This window comes from Gossypium hirsutum, chromosome A08 (assembly GCF_007990345.1).
Source record: "Gossypium hirsutum isolate 1008001.06 chromosome A08, Gossypium_hirsutum_v2.1, whole genome shotgun sequence".
Classification (NCBI taxonomy): Eukaryota; Viridiplantae; Streptophyta; class Magnoliopsida; order Malvales; family Malvaceae; genus Gossypium; species Gossypium hirsutum.
This window is the reverse complement of record NC_053431.1, coordinates 78293899-78313542: the sequence shown is the minus strand read 5'-3', so window position 1 is coordinate 78313542 and position 19644 is coordinate 78293899. Positions and strand designations below refer to the sequence as shown.

The 19644-nt window shown below is 32.1% G+C and overlaps 1 protein-coding gene across 1 annotated transcript; it reads right to left on the bottom strand.

Moving 5' to 3' along the window:
• Positions 1-244: 244 nt before the first annotated feature.
• Positions 245-3664, bottom strand: LOC107945715 (ORM1-like protein 2). Its single transcript, XM_016879816.2, has 3 exons — positions 3261-3664; positions 1735-1883; positions 245-969 (listed from the first exon to the last, which is right to left on the bottom strand). Exons 1-3 carry the CDS (start codon positions 3435-3437, stop codon positions 831-833), a joined length of 465 nt encoding a protein of 154 aa, XP_016735305.1. The 5' UTR covers positions 3438-3664; the 3' UTR covers positions 245-830.
• Positions 3665-19644: the final 15980 nt, after the last annotated feature.

The following is a 19644-nucleotide window of genomic DNA, read 5'->3' as shown; positions in this document are numbered from 1 at the left end:
CTCACAGTACATTAGCCTCATCTCCAGAAGATATAGCAATAGTCCAAACAAGTCAAGAATGTCAGGCAAAACCAGTTTTCCGTAAACAATAAGGGCGCATAGATTCAAATGTTTTCCTTTGCCCAATGAAGCTATTTCTGGGAACATTGTCAGGAAAATGGCGAAACTATAATAGGAGCTCCGTTTTTTTCCTTTTTCCTTTTTTTTTTTTTTGGAATATGAATAAATAAATGATCTGATAGAATACTTCAAAGTTCAAACCACTGTATAAGATTTTGCAATCATACAATACTCATCGGCGAGTAACACAATTGTCAAAGTGTACGGTTTTAGATGCGCAAGGAAAAATAATAGGGCACAATTGAGAACTTGTCCAACGTCATCTTTGATCAAGGACATAGTCCATGTGCACAAGCACTAGTACAAGTACTTGGGTTTGCTCATGGTAGGAAAAATTAGAGAACCCTGGATACTGATGATTCAATCCAGAACTCACGTCATGTAAATGTGGGTCGTCCTAAAGGCAAAAGAAAGTGCATTGATCTCTAGATATCGACTAGTTCGAGGGCAATAGAAGTGATTTTTGGCTGAAGCTGATAACAGGACAAGATCTCAATGGCTTACAAGGACAGATATTACTCTATATGACTGTACTTTTCCCTGCCATAAAGGATAGGAGGGAGGTAAAAGTATTCGATCACTTCATTGAAGTGAAATATAAATCCCCTTTTCAGTTTCATTATCTGTACAGTGCTATAATGATTCTTCTTTGGAGTGACAAATAATAAAAACCTAGTACCAGAGAAAAGTGTGTTGGATTCCTTTGCATTTCAGTGATCAGCATTGATTCCAAATATGCGGACCTTGTGCATGTTAGGGAACTTTGCGACCACCAGCACAAAAACAGCTAGTGTGTTGAAGAAGAGCAGCGGGTTCTGATAACCTGTTGTGTGTGAGGCAATAAGATACCTGGCAAGGAAACTGACGGGTAAGAAAAGGATGGCATTAACCATAATAAAAGAAAATATCACAGCAGTAAACAGTTGTTTAATATGCAAAAAAGGGATGAACAAATTATGGAATGGTATAGTGTCTACTGAGTGAGTGATATATGAGCTTTTTCGGCCAACTGTTAAATGTCATCCTTCAAAGGGACAATGGAAAGAAGCACGCCAAAATGTCAAGACTCAAGATAAATAATGACACTGAGTGAAGAATCATGTCTAACTCAAAGTATACAGTTCAAATTTAAATGACTAAGCAGGGTATCATGCTTTCTGAAACTTTTCATTCAAATGTTATCCAACAAACAGAAAGTAGCAACTCTTTTTCTTCCATATTGACAAGCTGCAACATATAGAAATTTGATATCGATGGAGATTCATCTTCCCAAAGGGACGCCATTGCACTAGTGGATGGCTAGTGAGGACATTTGAATGAATTTCATCTCTCTTAAATTTACTTATGTAAACTAATCCTCTGAACAATTGCAAATCGATTATATAGGAGTATACTAGGCCAAACATGAGATATTCATGGTTTTGGCAATGGTTAACCACAAGTCCATAACTCACTAGGCATCAAAAGAAAAAGGGATGCATCTTAATCAGATGAAAAGGGAAGCCTTAATTGCATTTAATTTTTAGAGAAATCATCCTACCCATGAATAAAAATATTTCACATTTTTAGTTCCATTTCTGATAAAAGCTTATATAGTGGAAATTGAACACTTACAGCACAACAGGTACAACAGTCAAAAACTTCCTGTTTGGAGTGAGTTGCTTGCCGTTATCTATTTGCTCCCACCAAGTCAAACCATTGTAAATACCTTGGTCATCAGCAAATGGTGTTCCCTTTTTCCAGTGAAAGAAGTGATATGTAACCTAAGGTAAGACGTGAATAATGCGCAACAAACTCGTTAAGAAACATAGACTGCAAAGCTGATAATACTATATCATTTATGATTGTTGTGGTAAATAGTGAAGACTATAATTTCGGTATAAGGACAAGCAAATCTCCAACTAGATTTACAATTTATTATTTCCTGAAAAGGAACAAACAAATTGATTCACATTTATAAACAGCACTTCAAAGAACTTAATTCTAGCCACGTAGAGAAGGGGGAAAAAGGAATGTCAGTTATTCAGATGAATCTCAAGCATGATGAGAAAAGGGAAGAGTTTTTTGGTTTTGCATTATATGCTTTCCTCCACTCCTCAAGAGACAGGAAAGAATGCTATTCAGAAGAGGTGCAAAGATGTTGATAATCACAGGTGGGTGCTACTGAGCATACCCTTACGAATTAAAAATTCAAATTTCCTTTCATTCAGACAACAAGTCATCAAGAAAACTATCAAGATAATTAGAAAAGTATTGCACAAGTCATGACAAAGGAAAACAGATGTAATTATGAAGTCAATTAACTCTTTACAACCATCTCAAGAGGATGACAAACAATGGGTTTAGAAATACAAGATAACTAAGCATCCTGATTGATGGAATATGGTAAAAGGATTAAGAAAACCATCTATTGTACGATTGCAACTTAGAATGAATATACCACTCAAGCCAACTTGAACTTGCACTGAATTCCCATAGATAATTCAGTGTACTAGTTACCTTTGTTCCAAGCTTTTTTTTTTTTTTCGTTTTTTAAACAAAAGAGCCTCAAGAGCTCCATCTAACCATAAGTAGCGTGTTGAGCAAGCCTAACCTATTTAATACCAAGAAAACCTCATGCCAGCTCATTCCAAGTACTACAGTTGGTGCTGAAACCCCCCCCCCCCAAAAAAAAATTATCTAATTAAAACCAGCAACAGGCTTGAAGATATATACAGCACAAAGGCCAAGAAACTCATGGAACATGCACAATTAATTCAAGAACACAATGAACAGAACAAATTATTCAGCCAAAAGAAAAAAAGAAAAAAAAAACAGAACAATTTAATACTAAGCTGTACTCATAGACATAGGTAAACATGCAAATTCAAAAGTCGAACTTTCTACTATTACTCTACAACGAGCAGCCGAGGTACCTGCTAAATTTCTAAAGGAAATAATCCCAAAATTTTAACAAACGCAGGGAGTCTCAATAAATCATAAAAATCTATCAAGAAAACACACTCGCTAAGAAAATAAACATAAATATCAAATTAAAAACCAGATAAGGAATGCAACAAAAAGAACACCCAAGTTCTATGCTTACGACAAAAAAAGAACCCAACTTTGAAGAATCGAGATAAGAGAGAGAGAAAGCTTACAAAGAAATGGGTGAGATGAACAATGGTCCAAGCGATTCCCGGAGAGGTACCAAATACAGATAAAACCATGAGCCACGAAAAGAAAACGATCAAGATATAAGCGGTCCAAACCCCTGGATAGGTGAACCACTCAGTGTTCTTGTTCAGATCTGTGGGTGGCACAGCTCTCACGTACATCTTTTAATTTGGTTATTTCTCTTCTGGGCTTTCTCTTTCTTCTCTTTCTTCCTCAAACAAACGGATGGGTGACTCAAGGATTGCTAATGGTGAAATATCCTCGTTGGTAGTGTATTGGGGTTTTACCAATTCCGTTGTTGCGAAGCTGTCGCTACAGAATTGGGGGAGTATGCGTGGATTTTTCTTTAATATAGGCTTAAGCGTGTAAACGTCTTTTTCTTTTATGCAAATAAAAAATTTTCACAATTCTTTTCTTAAAAAAAAATTCTAGTTAAATATCCCTAATTTTTTTTTAAGTTAGAATCACCTCATATCACAACCACAACGTGACATACGTTAAAAAAATTATAAAAAATAAAATCAATACAAATTATTAAATTTTAATAAAAAAATATAAAAACTATTTTAAAATAACTTTTTTATAAAGTTAGATAATTGAATAAGTTATTATACCTTTTCTTCAAAGAATTTATTTAAAAATAATTTATAAGTTACTTAAATATGTGTTTGATTCTTGGTTTAAATTATAAGTATATTCCTTTTTTTTAAAGAAAATTAAGAATTTAGGCTTTTTTTATATTTATGAGAATAATTCAGTTTTTGAGAGAGAGTGAAAATGAGTACTTTCTTAGATTTTTTTTTTCTTTGTTGTTAGAAATTAGAGTTTATTTTTGTTTGTGTTTGTGATAGACATTGTTATAATTTTAAGTATGTTTGAATTAAAGGTAATGTTGTGGAGCTCGGTGACCTACAAATTCCATATGCCATGTAAGTATGAAGTCATCACCTGAGAAGTCGGATTTCATTGCAATTCAAGGTCCCAGTTGACAGTGATTATGTTGGATTTGGTGCTCTAACTGTAGTATTTTCATCAATGTACACTTGTAAATTTTTTTGAAAAGATTTGTTAATAAAATTATTCATGAATTACATTAATACTTTGTATTGCACGCAAACCAAAATGGAAGCAAATGTTGCTCACTAGTTGGCTAATGCTTAAATAATACTATGCGATATTATGTAATCGGATGACAATACAAAAAGACAACATGTATTAGTAGACAAACCTAAACACGTCCTTAGTCTAATCGAAAACGAGCAAACCGATTGAAAGACTAATATGTCGTCAATCAAGTTCAATTATGAAGATGTTTTCTCTTGGGCATCGGAGCAGATGACTCCCAGAAGATAGAGACATATGTGTGACTGACTAGACTGACAGTACATCAGACAAGACCCAAAAAGAATAGATCTTGAATTTGTTTATGGATTTATTCACTTGTGACGCTCATAGTGTGACACACCTAAATCTTGAGTGGATAATGGATTATATATTCATGACTCGTACATTTTGATATAAGTAAAAACCTAAGATCGAATAGATAATAAACCAATAGCTGGTGCGTTGGGTGTACAGCTTCTACAATATGTAGCACCATTCACAATAGTGGAATTCATAACTCGAGACATGGGTAAATAATATCCTCTCATTGACATTACATGGTTGATGAAAAGTAAATGTGGTCAGGGTCATTCGTTTTTTAGAGGAATGACTTAATTACTATTTTATAGTAATTGACTTTTTATGAAGAAAGATGTAATGGTTACCATGAGATAAAATAAGATCATTGTAACACCCCTTACCCGTACCTGAGGCCGGGATAAGGTACGAGGCGTTATCGGACAAACATACAAACATTAAACTAAAATACGGGCCATAAAATTTCATTCATATTTCAAAATGTTCATTCACTTACACATAGTCCCTTATTTGAGTCTACGGAGCCTAAAACATACTTTAGAAAGGTTTCGGGACTAAACCGAGAACTTACGAAAATCTTGAAAATTTCATGCTTTAAGGTTCCACACGCCCGTGTCCCAAAGTCGTGTTCCATACACAACTGAGGCACATGGTCGTGTCTCTGCCTGTGTGGAATATACCTAGGCTATTTTCCAAGCTTTTGTCAACCTTAATCTCTTACACACTTATACATTTATACCAAAATTATCATCTTACCAAATATCTTCAGCTTAATCATCAAGCATTCAAATTTAAAGCTAGATCATATCTTTATAAAATACCACAATTCAGATGCGCAGAATAACATGTTTGCCTGAAACATTTCAATTCAACTCCATACCCAACAAGCATTACATTGAGACTAGTCATATATATATATATATATATATATATCCATATGATTCATATCATTCTCTTTCTGTTTTCTTATAAACACATATCATTTATTTCATTATATCAATATTTCATATACCATAGTTTCCATGTATTCCACATATATTTATTTTCCTCCTCCTCCTCTCCATTCCACATCCTTAATGTATATAGCATTCTTCTAAGTACGATTTCACAATTTAGTAATAAATGCTCACATCAAACTGTCCACACGAGTCACAGTCACTTACTTATTTATAATTCGAGCTACAGAGCTCCAAATTAAGATCCGTAAATTTCCCCTGAAATACAAAGCTCCAAATTAAGATCCGTAAATTTCCCCTGAAACTAGACTCACATATCTTTCCACCATAAAATTTTCATAATTTTTTGTTTAGCCAATTAGTACAGTTTATTCATTAAATTTTCCCCTGTTTCACTTTCTGACAGTTCTGACCTCTCTTCACTAAAAATTAATTATCTCACAGTACAGAACTCGGATAATGTTCTTGTTGATTTATCTTGAAAATAGACTCATTAGGGATTTTAAAAATATAAGTTTGAGCCTATAATTATTTTTCTCCAAATTTTTGTGATTTTCCAAAGTCAGAATAGGGAATCACGTAATCATTCTGAACTAGTCTCACAAAAACATAAATATCTCAAAATATAGAACTCCTTTGCTTGCTCTGTTTCTTTTATATGAAAATAGACTCATTAAGCTTTACTTTTATATCTCATTCAGTCTCTGATTCAATTTCTACTATTTTTGGTGATTTTTCAAAATCACGTCACAGCTACTGTCCAAAATAGTTTTATTGCTAATTCACTCTTTCACACTTTCTTTGTATTAACCTCATTTTAACATACATATCACAAATCATTTTCACCACATTTCATACATCACAAGTATAGGCCCATGATTACAAGGTCACCATAAAATCATCCTCACGTATAGCTTACTTGTTTATAACCTTACCACATCCCGGTCACTTAATGTACACATCATTCACATAACCAAGTTCCTGTACTTAAAGTAATACATAGAGAGTCTTCCGTTGAACAGTTCGGATCAATCCTCGATACTTGGTGGTTTCAGCACATAGCTCCACCCATCATATAGTTCGGCTCTCTTGTACACATGGTGAACACTTAGTACCACCCATGTGACCTAGCCAGTTTATCTCGTAGCTCTCTTGTCTACATGGTGTCCTTTACCTGGAACCACGCATGCGACCTAGCTACATATATCCCGTAGCTCTCTTGTCTACATGGTGTTCACATAGTATCAACCATGCGACCTAGCTACATCATAATGTCTTGTAGCTCTCTTGTACACATGATGTGCACTCAGCACCATACATGTGACCTAGCTACATACCATCTGTATCATCCAATCTTTCCGAAGGTTCAACCGGGATTTCTCTCTCTTTTCCAACAATTTCACCAATCAAGTAATTATCAAGAAACATATTTCCAATATTATTATAAAATATCATAATACAAGTAAAATTGATGTATTACTTACATATAAACTTACATATCATTTAATATCAAGGCAATAACATTAAATTATACATTGCCTTATTAAAAATCATATGAACTTACAATTTCCCATAATATCCATAATCATAAAAATCACATTTATGTATGATAATTTAATGCACTTCATGTACCATAGACATATTTTTAAATCAATTCATAAACTGGGCTCCATAAACATTTAATTTAACATAATTCAATTAATTCACTAAATTTAACTTTCAAATATAAATTACAGCATTATTGCTGTATTATTATCACACCAACTTACATACTTTCAACACCTCGGCAATCATAGTAAATATATCAATTTTATATTGAACCATGCATAAATTAATGCTTATTATACATATGAACTTACCTCGATACTAAAACGACCATTTTACCAACTTTCCCAATTTTCGATTTTTCTCTCATTCTAGGTTCAAATCTCATTTTTTCGGGATCTAAAACATCATATTTTACTTATTTAATTCATGTTCTATTCAAAACAGTCCTTAACTCAAACTTTGGAAAAATTACAATTTTGCTCCTAAACTTTTGCATATTTACACTTTTGCCCCTAGGCTCGGGAATTAAACTTCATCCCTTATTCTTATGTTTTATGAAATTCTGATCACTTTTCCCTTCTATGGCAACATCAAATTCTCACTCTAACATATACTTATGACTATTAGGTATTTTTACCGATTAAGCCCTTTTACTCGTTTTCACTCAAAACCGAGTAGCACAAGTTGTCTAACCTAATTTAAAACCTCATATTATATCATAAAACATCAAAATAAACACATTTCACCTATGGGTATTTTTCCAAATATGAACCCTAGCTTAAATTATTGCTAGAATAAACTTAATCAAATTATCGAGATTTCAAAAACATAAAGAAATTGAAAAACGGGGTTAGAACGGACTTACTATTGAGCTTGGAAAGCTTGAAAACCCTAGCCATGGCTTCCCTCATGCTAATTTCGGCCTCCATGAAAAAGATGAGTCAATTTTGGCTTTATTTTCCCTTTTATTTCTTTTAATTACCAAATGACCAAAATGCACTTCCTTACTAAACTTTCAAAAATTCCATCCATGTCCAATTTTTGTCCATAACTTAGAAATTGGTCAAATTGCTATTTAATACCTCCTAATCAATATTTCAAAGCAATTTCATACTAGAAACTTCTAGAATACAAGTTTTGCAACTTATTCAATTTAGTCCCTAACTTCAAATTGAGCATTTTATGCATAGAATCTCTTCACGAAATTTTCACACAATCATGAAATTATATCATAGACCTCAAAATAATCATAAAATAATTATTTCTATCTCAGATTTTGTGGTCCCAAAACCTCTGTTCCAACTAGACCCAATTTTGGGCTATTACAATCATATTGGGAGAGCGGATAATGTCTAAAAAAGATTAAGGATGTCCTATAAAGGAAACACACTTATAAAAAGGCCATTGGATAAGCACTAATCGAGTTACTTTCGTAATGGTATGTTATTGAGGAGAGCTCAGTCACCATGCTATAGTGGAATGACTTCATGGCTAAATAAGTTTATAATTAATAAGCAAAAAGTTGGAACTTAATTATAAATCATTTGAGCCTCAATTGCATATGTCTAATAGGTCTCTCTACTAGCTCGTTGAAATTAGAAATGAATTGCGTGTTGAATCAAAATGAATAGAATGAGTAGAAATGGAGAAATGGAAAACATTTAGGAAATTATTATGGTTTTCTCAAAAATGAAAATGAAAATGGAGAAAATAGAATCATTTGAAAATGAATGTGGTTTTCTCAAAATGGAAATGAGAACGAAAATGAAATTGAGAAATAAATTCATTTAAAAATGAACAAGGAATTCTCAAAAATGATCGAAAGATTGAGTTTATGTTTTTGAGCTATTTTAAAGCCCAAAAATGAAAATAAACCATACAATCATAGTGAATAAATTGAATGGTGAAATATTAATATAGTTTATAATATTTATCAAGGGTAAAATCATTATAATTTTACCAAGGATAAAATTGGGATGAGAAAATTATTTAATATAAATATATTGAAGTTTATTTTTGGGAAATAGAAAAAGGACATTGGGTTGAATCAACTTATTGGGTTAAAAGCCCAAAAAGTACTTGTAATTGGACCTGATATGGAAGAGGCCCAAAAATCCTTTATGTAATAAGGGGGAAAGCAAACCCTTGTATATTTAACTAGGGTTGCTGCCCCCTACATCCTAGTTGAACTAGGATTTTGTTTTTCTAATTGAAATAAACTTATCTAGTTCAACAAGGGTTTTACATTCTCTCCCTACAAATAGATGGCACCGATAGGGCTATTAACACACAACTTTCAGATATTGTTATTTTTCCCAAAAATAGGTAGACTTTTATTCTCTAAGAATTAAATATATTTTTCAGAATAACGATTTCATTAGTTTCTATTTTGAAGAGAGAATTTTTATTTTCACCCCAAAAGAAAAGAAAACTATTTCTATTATTTGTGTTTGATTCATTTTGTTTGAGCCCACACTCGAAGCAATTTGTGGTATGAAAATAGCGAAGAAGACCATTTGGTTGAAAGTAGGGAACGACATGGATATTTCTATTCAAAAACACAAGTACAATTTTGATTTAGGGTTTATTGGTATAAATATCACAAATCGGGTCGATTTTCAAAATTTTTACTTTTCGTTGTGCAAAAAAATCATTTCGAACCAAATTTTTTTCTAACAACTGGTATCAGAGCTACGGTTGTACTATGTTTATAGTGAAAACTAAGATCAAAATTCTCTATCTTCATGTATGATTATATTTGATAAGATGTGGTATTCTCATAATTATATGCATGTTTAAGGGAATGTATGCGAATGAATGTATGGTATTACTTTATTATTTTATTATTATGGATGATAAAGTAATTTTGCCAAACTTGTGATTCTTAGAAATTTAATTTTAATTTATTATTTTCGGACATGTATATTTAAGATCATGGATTATCATATTCACATAAGGTTTTATTTTATCATTTATTTAGAAACCTAAAAAATCGATACTCATTCAAACTGATTGAGATGACGCAGACTCTACCCAACCAAACCAAGTGAAGGCCGATGGTGTCTGGTGGCAATGATCCAGCAATGGCCAGCAGTAGGAATATGGCGACGACAAAAACGTGAACTAGTATCGCAACAGAAGCCCGTGGTTGCAAAATTGAAGACCCAAAGTATGCTTTGGGGTGAATTTTTTAATTTTACAAATTTTTTTAAGGATGGAATAATAGAAACTTTGGCTGGTTAGAGTCGTTTAATTTTATGAGATAAGCATAATGATAATTATATGGCTGTGAATGTATATTTGTAACACCCCTCACCCGTATTCAATGCCTAAATAAGGTTATGGAGCATTACCGAAATTATATACTAATTACAAATTCATTTTGCATACATTTTCACATTTCAAGCAATTATCAATTAATCTCAAACATATTGTCCCTAAAATGAGCCTATTAGGCCCAAAACATCATTGGGAGTGGTTCGGGACTAAACTGATAACTTTGAAAACTTTTAAAACACTTACGAAATTTTCTCAAAAACAGGGGACACACGCCCGTGTGGCACGGTTGTGTCTCTCACACTACCAAAGACACGCTCGTGTCGCAAGCTGTGTGGACATTCAAAATGAGAGCACATGGCCGTGTCCCAGCCCGTGTTCGACCCCGTGTAACCCTCTGACTTGGGTCACACGGCCAACACACACGCCCATGTGGCTAGCCCGTGTGCCCTAAAAATGGCTATATACACTCGTGTGCTAGGGCGTGTGCTAGGCCGTGCCAAACTTGTAGGATATACTAACTTATGCCACACGGCCAAGTCACATGCCCATGGTGTGGAGCATACTGACTTGATTTTTCAACACTAGGGGACACACGGCTGTATACATGACCGTGTATCATACACGGCTGAGACACACACACGTGTCTCTGCCTGTGTGGAAAAAAATAGGCTATTTACCAAGCCATTTTGCCACCCAAATTGCTCACCTACATCAAAATCAAAGGCATTAAATCTTAGCATTATTAGGCATTTTTCTAAACTCATCCAAGCATAAATCATACCATTTTATTACCAATCACTACAAGGTACACATAATTTACATTATGCCAAACAATTTCATACCAATACCCAAAATCTCAAATCATCACTATGGATACATTCAAAATGCATTATTTCACCTAATATCACAAACATATCCTTCCTCAAACATGGACTATTTCATACTCTAAATACTAATTCAAAAACTACTCATCACAATTAACATTTATAGGACAATTGCCAAGCTCAAAATAAAGACCATTTGCACATTTATATACATCATCAAAATCACCACTATAAGCCAACTCACATGGCTATATATATACAATCCAAAACATAAACATTTACAAGACAATTCAAATGGCCAAAATCATTACCAAAACATAACCAAATGACCAAAGTCCCTATACATGTCATATACTCAAAACGTAAGCTCAAAAGTACCAAATTGATAGCTAGATAGTGTGATGATGTCTTCGACGATCCTCGAGTCCAAGCTAGCTTTAAAGTCACTATAAAACATGGAAAATTTAAACAAAGTAAGCTATATAGCTTGGTAAGCTCGTATGAAAATAATAAGCAAGCTTTACCACTCAATTACCAATCATGTTAAATGACATAACATAAAACAATGCATTAATCCCAAGCTTACATGAACTTAACCACATACTTGATCATAAACTCATAACTTCCATTGATTCAATGCTCGTATAGTTTTTAGTACGTACCTATACCGTTACTTATCTATTTCTCACCAATTCACATCTTCAATATACCCATTGAACCATTGGAATAGAAGTCGGATATTCAGGAGTCTCGCACACTAAGTGCCAATATCATGGCCCCAAGTCAACTCAACATAACTTGCACCCGAAGTGCCGGTATCATGGCCTGAAGCCAAATCTATGAAGCTCGCACCTGAATGCCGATGTCATGGCCCGAAGCCAAATCAATGTATCCCCTAATGACATGTCACTAGTATCCTAATCTATTCCTAAGGTTCAACCGGGATTTTCAATGTCGAATCATCGTTGATCGTACCTGTAGAGTCGAATTCACAATTTATACAATTCAAGGCATTTCAAAACATAATTATATCCATGCTTAAAACAAACTTACCTCGGACGTAAAAATGACGACATGGGTCAACTAATTCGAGACTTTGTTCTTTCCCTGATCTAAGTCCATATTTCACTTTTCTTGATTTAAATATTATCAAATTCAGCTTATTCAATTATCTTTCTATTCAATTTAATCCAAAACACTCATTAAAGCATATTGACACTTTTGCCCCTAATATTTTAACAATTTTACAATTTAGTCCTTATTTCATAAAAACACAAATTAATGCAATTTAAGACTAACCCATGCTAGCCGAATTTCTCTAGTATTCATATCAACCCATATTTTTTATTTATTTCACATTTCACAATTTAATCCCTAATTTGCATTTTTTACCAAAAATCACTTAACAAATCTTGTATAATTCACATCCAACATTCATAATCCATCAAAAAAAATCAAAACACACATGTATTCATCAATGACAACATTCAAAATCTTTAACAATTTTTCAAAATAGTCCCTGGGCTAGCTAGACCTAGTTGCAACAATCTCAAAAACATAGAAATCATTAAAAACAAAACAAAAAAGGACTAAAAATTACTTTCTAGTTTGTTAAAATCGGTGATGATGAAGAGAAAATGATGATATTTTCATGTTATTTCATATTTTAGTTAAGTTATTTATTAATTTACCCTATTAAACTTAATTAAAAACCATCAAATTACATGATAATATGTCCATTAATGTCCACTTAAATTAATTATAGTCTAATTACAATATTGTAATAGCCCGGTTTAGACCCTAATCGAAACAGTGGTTTCGGGACCACAAATCTGAGTCAAAAATATTTTAATATTATTTACAATGCTTATTATATGTGAATTAGTATGTGTGAAAATTTCGTATGAAAATTTAATCGTTTGTGTGCTCAATTTGATAAAAGGACCTAATCGCATAAAATGTAAAAGTGGCTTGCTAATTGTTAAAAGTGCCTATTTGATATGGCTTATTAATTATGAGGTCCTTATGTTGATAATTGACTATTGAAAATATGAGTGGACATTTATGGCCTTATATGTTAATGATTTGTTAATATTTTCATTAAAGGCAAAATTGGTAATTGTAAATTAAAGGTTAATTAAATAAAACCAAAGCCAAAAATTAGCTCATTTTACTATCATATTAACTGAAAATACCAAAGAAAAAGGAAGAAAAACTCAAGCTAGGGTTTCGTCACTTTGAGTTTGAATTAAGGTATGACTTTTGTTAGATTTTTTATAATTTCTACGTTTTTGTGATTGTTGCTTAGTGTTCTATCAAGCCCATGTCTCAATTTCTGAAATTTTTGATGATTTTTAGTTGATCCATTGATGAAACTATGAGTTTTATGAAGTTTGATGATAGTATATGGAAGCTTGATGTTGGGTTAACATGTTTTATCTTTGTATTTTTTATGAATTTGAGTAATTTGGGAGAAATTGTAAAAATGAGATTTTGAAGGATTAAAATGTGAAATAAATGAAATATATGGACTTGAATGAACTCCATAAAAATTCAGCTAAGCATGTGTAAAAGGAAATTTTGTGTATTTTATGATTTTATAAATTAGGGACTAAAATGTCAAAATATGAAAATGTGAGGGCTAATTTGTAAAATGCCCTCTGTATGTGTTTTTGGATTGAATTGAATGATTTGGTGAATAAAAGAGTTTAATTTGAATTTATATAGATCAAGAACCAAAGAAAACGGAATTAGACCAGGAGAAGTCGAAAGTCGTCGAATAGTCAATTCCGTTCGTTCGAATTCTTACGAGGTAAGTCAATATACAAATAAATGTGTTTTGAATCAAATTATTATTGTTTATATACTCTTGAACAATGAAGAATGATTATATGAGTTGAGTATGAGATATTCGAGAAAGTATCGATAAAGTTTTGACATCCGAAAAGCCCATACGAACCATAGGAATAGTTAGGATATATATGTTATGACATAGGATCCGATATATGATTTCGTGTAAGACCACGTCTGGATGTTGGCATCGACTTATGATTTACGTATAAGACCATGTCTGTGTAACACCCCTTACCCGTACCCGAGGCCAGGCTAAGGTACGAGGCGTTACCAGACAAACATACAAACATTAAACTAAAATACGAGCCATAAAATTTTATTCATATTTCAAAGCGTTCATTCTCTTACACATAGTCCCTTATTTGAGTCTACGGAGCCCAAAACATACTTTAGAAAGGGTTTGGGACTAAACCGAGAACTTACGAAAATCTTGGAAATTTCATGCTTTAAGGCTCCACATGCCCGTGTCCCAAAGTCGTGTTCCATACACGGCTGAGACACATGGTCGTGTCTCTGCCTGTGTGGAATATACCTAGGCTATTTTCCAAGCTTTGGTCAACCTTGATCTCTTACACACTTATACAAAATCAAAAGCATATAACATGGTATTCATTTAATGATTAAACATCCTCAATTAAACAACAAACATAGCATTTGTATGTCATCATACATGTGTCTCTCATACTCATTTTACCTTGTTTATTATAGTACCACTTATACATTTATACCAAGATTATTATCTTACCAAATATCTTCAGCTTAATCATCAAGCATTCATATTTAAAGCTAGATCATATCTTTATAAAATACCACGATTCAGATGCGTAGAATAACATGTTTGCCTGAAACATTTCAATTCAATTCCATACCCAACAAGCATTACATTGAGACTAGTCATATATATATACATGTCATGATACATAACATTCTCTTTTTGTTTTCTTATAAACACATATAATTTATTTCATTATATCAATATTTCATATACCATAGTTTCCATGTATTCCACATATATTTATTTTCCTCCTCCTCCTCTCCATTCCACATTCTTAATGTATATTAGCATTCTTGTAAGTACGATTTCACAATTTACTAATAAATGTTCACATCAAACTGTCCACATGAGTCATAGTCACTTAATTATTTATAATTAGATCTACAGAGCTCCAAATTAAGATCTGTAATTTTTCCCTGAAACTATACTTACATATCTTTCCACCATAAAATTTTCATAATTTTTGGTTTAGCCAATTAGTACATTTTATTCATTAAAATTTCCCCTATTTCACTTTCTGACAGTTCTAACCTCTCTTCACTAAAAAATAATTATCTCACAGTACAGAACTCAGATAATGTTATTGTTGATTTATCTTGAAAATATACTCATTATGGATTTTAAAAATATAATTTTGAGCCTCTAATTATTTTTCTCCAAATTTTTGTGATTTTCCAAAGTCAGAATAGGGGATCACGTAATCATTCTGAATCAGTCTCACAAAAAATAAATATCTAAAAATATAGAACTCATTTGCTTTGTATGTTTCTTTTATATGAAAATAGACTCATTAAGCTTTAATATGATATCTCATTTAGTCTCTGATTCAATTTATACTATTTTTTGTGATTTTTCAAAATAACGTCACTGCTACTATCCAAAACAGTTTTATTGCTAATTCACTCTTTCACACTTTCTTTGTATTAACCTCATTTTAACATACATATCACAAATCATTTTCACCACATTTCATACATCACAAGTATAGGCCCATGATCACAAGGTCACCATAAAATCATCCTCATGTATAACTTACTTGTTTATAACCTTACCACATCATGTTCACATAATGAACACATCATTCACATAACCAAGTTCCTGCACTTATTCATCACAAAACTCACAAAGCAATACATAGAGAGTCTCCCGTTGAACACTTCGGATCAATCCTCGATACTTGGTGGTTTCAGCACATAGCTCCACCCATCATATAGTTCGGCTCTCTTGTACACATGGTGAACACTTAGTACCACCCATGTGACCTAGCAAGTTTATCTCGTAGCTCTCTTGTCTACATGGTGTCCTTCACTTAGAACCACGCATGCGACCTAGCTACATATATCCGTAGCTCTCTTGTACACATGATGTGCACTCAGTACTATACATGTGACCTAGCTACATACCATCTGTATCATCCAATCTTTCCGAAGGTTCAACCGGGATTTCTCTCTCTTTTCCAACAATTTCACCAATCAAGTAATTATCCACAAACATATTTCCAATATTTTTATAAAATATCATAATACAAGTAATAGTGATGTATTACTTACATGTAAACTTACATCTCATTTAATATCAACGCAATAACATTAAATTACACATTGTCTTATTAAAAATCATATGAACTTACAATTTCCCATAATATCCATAATCATAGAAATCACATTTATGTATGATAATTCAATGCACTTCATGTACCATAGACATATTTTTAAATCAATTCATAAACTTGGCACCATAATCATTTAATTTAACATAATTCAATTAATTCACTAAATTTAACTTTCAAATATAAATTACAGCATTATTGTTGTATTATTATCATACCAACTTACATACTTTCAACACCTTGGAGATCATAGTAAATATATCAATTTTACATTGAAACATGCATAAATTAATGCTTATTATACACATGAACTTACCTTGATATTAAAACGGCCATTTTACCAACTTTCCCAATTTTCGATTTTTCTCTCATTCTAGGTTTGTGACATCCTTAATTTGACCCTAGTCAGAAAGTGGTTTCGGGACCACAAAACCGAGTCATAAAAATAATTAACTGTTAAATTCTATGTTTATTATATGTGTAAATGCATGTGTGAAAGTTTCATGCTTTGATTTTGTCATTTGTATGTAAAATTTATAAGATAGGACTCTTGTGATAAAACTTGAAAGTGTGATAGGTAAATTTGTAAAGTGTCAAATAATGCATGAAATGTTAACATGAGGGATTTGCATGTCAAATGGACCAATTTTGTTTAGTGGCCGGCCATAAATGATGGTTGATGTATAATATATGTTTTATTTAAGTATTATAATAGGTAATAGCTTTATTTTGAAATAAAATTAATTAGTAAAACAATAAAAGATGATAAAAAAAGATAGATGTTCATTTTCTTTCTTGATTGCCGAATTTGGGAAAGAAAAAAATGGTGAAGAATAAGCCAAGGCATTCGGCCATGGTTGTCTCCATTTAAAGGTATGTAATGCAATTTTTTTTATTTGTAATTGATTATGAAATTAGATGGATGAATACATAACATAGATAACCCATGATTTAAATTCATGAATTAATGAACAAGTGTCCATTCGGCAAGTGCTAAATTGATATTATTTTTGATAAGTTTTTGGGAAGATGTTAGTTAGATGTTAAATAGCTTGAATGATGGCTAAATAAGTAGAATTCATGGTTGAAAAGTATGAATTGAAATTGCCGTATGTGTGTATGTGTATTTTGGAAAGAAAAAAATGTTGTTGTTTAGTTGAGTTTTATTTGGTGTGTACATTCGGTCAAAAAGGGGGAGGAATAAAAAAATAAATTTTAAAATGTTATGGTTTGTTTTAAAGTTGGTTAAATGGTTGTGGTCATTGCTGAATACATTTGTATTAGGGAAAAATATGATTAAACATCGGTTGATGAGTTAAATATATAAGTATATTCGGTTATATAAATTTGATTTGTACTTGAAAATATAATAAGCCTTAAGACATTGTGTTTGTGTATGTGAACTAGATGTTTTATGCATATTCGGCTAAAAAGGGGTAAATGGCTAGGTCATAGGAATTGGAGTGATATACATTCGTCATTAAGGTTATATGTACTTGGTAATGTGAGTTATATATTAAGTAAGTTATTTCTTCGAAATGTATATTCAGTCATTGTTTAGCATAGATGGAACCAATGTGCAAATTGCTACATTTGATTATGAAATGAAACTTGTATATGAAAACTAAATTTGAGTGGTTAGGGCCGAATGTGGTATATGAGATATTAAGGCATGTTATGCTTATATATATATGTGTGTACGTGGTTGTGCATAAAAATGAGTAATTGATTAAATTGTGTTAGTCACACATAGGTATATAAATATATGCCTTAGGTAAGTACCTTGTGACATAGAGACATTCAGTTATACATATATATATTATATATAGATAAATTCGTGTAAATAATTGGCATGATATCGAGTCATCGTACATTTTATAAAACTTAACATGTATGGAGGTTATATGATTATCAAATGTGATTATTAAAGAATTAAAGTTGAGTAGGTAATTAAACAAATTCAATTGTTTAATTTTAAAGCTCAAGAGCAAAGAGGAACTAAATCAGATAAGGGGAAGGAGAAAGCAATCGAGTAGCCTACCCGTAACTGTTCGACAACATCCGAGGTAAGTTTCTAGAGTATAAGTTTAGTTATAATGAAGAATGATATGGAATACGGGTAAAGATGGGACTATGAATTGGTGTAATTACCTATAGAAAAATGATAAGGAATAAGTTACTTCTATGAGCCTTAGCCGATTGGTTATTAGAAAAGTGATATTTAAATTATGATATGTATGTGATAATAAGAAGTACTTATATGTGATGATATGTTTTGAACTCAAATGGTAAGTTCTTAAGTGTTTGGACTTGGAAATTTAAGAGCAAATTGTAATAATCTGCTTAGGACAGCAGCAGTAGCATGATTTTTGAAAATCACCATAAATTGTTGGAGTGGAATTAGAGACTGAATAAAATATGTAATCAAAGCTCAATGAGTCTAGTTTCTTATAAAATAAACAGTGCAAGCAAAGGAATTTCCTATAGAGAGATATTTAAAGTTGTGTGTGACAGTGTCAGAATGAATCTGAAATCCCCTATTCTATTTTTAGAAAATCATTATAAATAGTAAAAAAAAATTTATAAGATAAAATTTATATTGTTAGAATCCTTAATGAGTCTAGTTTCAAATGAAATAAACAAGAACATATTTTGAAATCTGTACAATGAGAAATTTGATTCGTAGTGAAGAGTGGTCAGTATAGTCGATTAGTGAAATAGGGGAAACTTTAAGAAAATTCTGGTTTTGATTGGCCAAACCAAAAATCCTGAAAATTTTATGGATAGAAGATATATGAGTCTATTTTCATGGAAAATTTAAGGCACTTCATTTGGAGTTCCGTAGCTCCAGTTACAAATAATTTAATGATTGTTTCTCAAGAAAATAACTTGTAGTGAATCTGTGATTTTGTTGTAAACATTGATGAAACTAATTGAGTTGCTTATAAGCTATTGCTGAATTGCTGTACAAGATAAATATATAGGTGGTGAGGCCAAAATGGCTAAAATTTAAACTTGTGTAAGTTATCCGAATGGCTATTTTATAAACGTAAGCAATGTATATGAAATATGTGTTGATAGTTTTATAAATTGAAGGTGTAG

Coding starts and splice junctions, on each gene's coding strand:
- LOC107945715 (XM_016879816.2), bottom strand. CDS start 3,437: ATGTACGTGAGAGCTGTGCCACCCACAGATCTGAACAAGAACACTGAG. Junction 1,884..3,260: donor TTCATCTCACCCATTTCTTT/GTAAGCTTTCTC, acceptor GTCTTACCTTAG/GTTACATATCACTTCTTTCA. Junction 970..1,734: donor ACTGTTGTACCTGTTGTGCT/GTAAGTGTTCAA, acceptor TTTCCTTGCCAG/GTATCTTATTGCCTCACACA.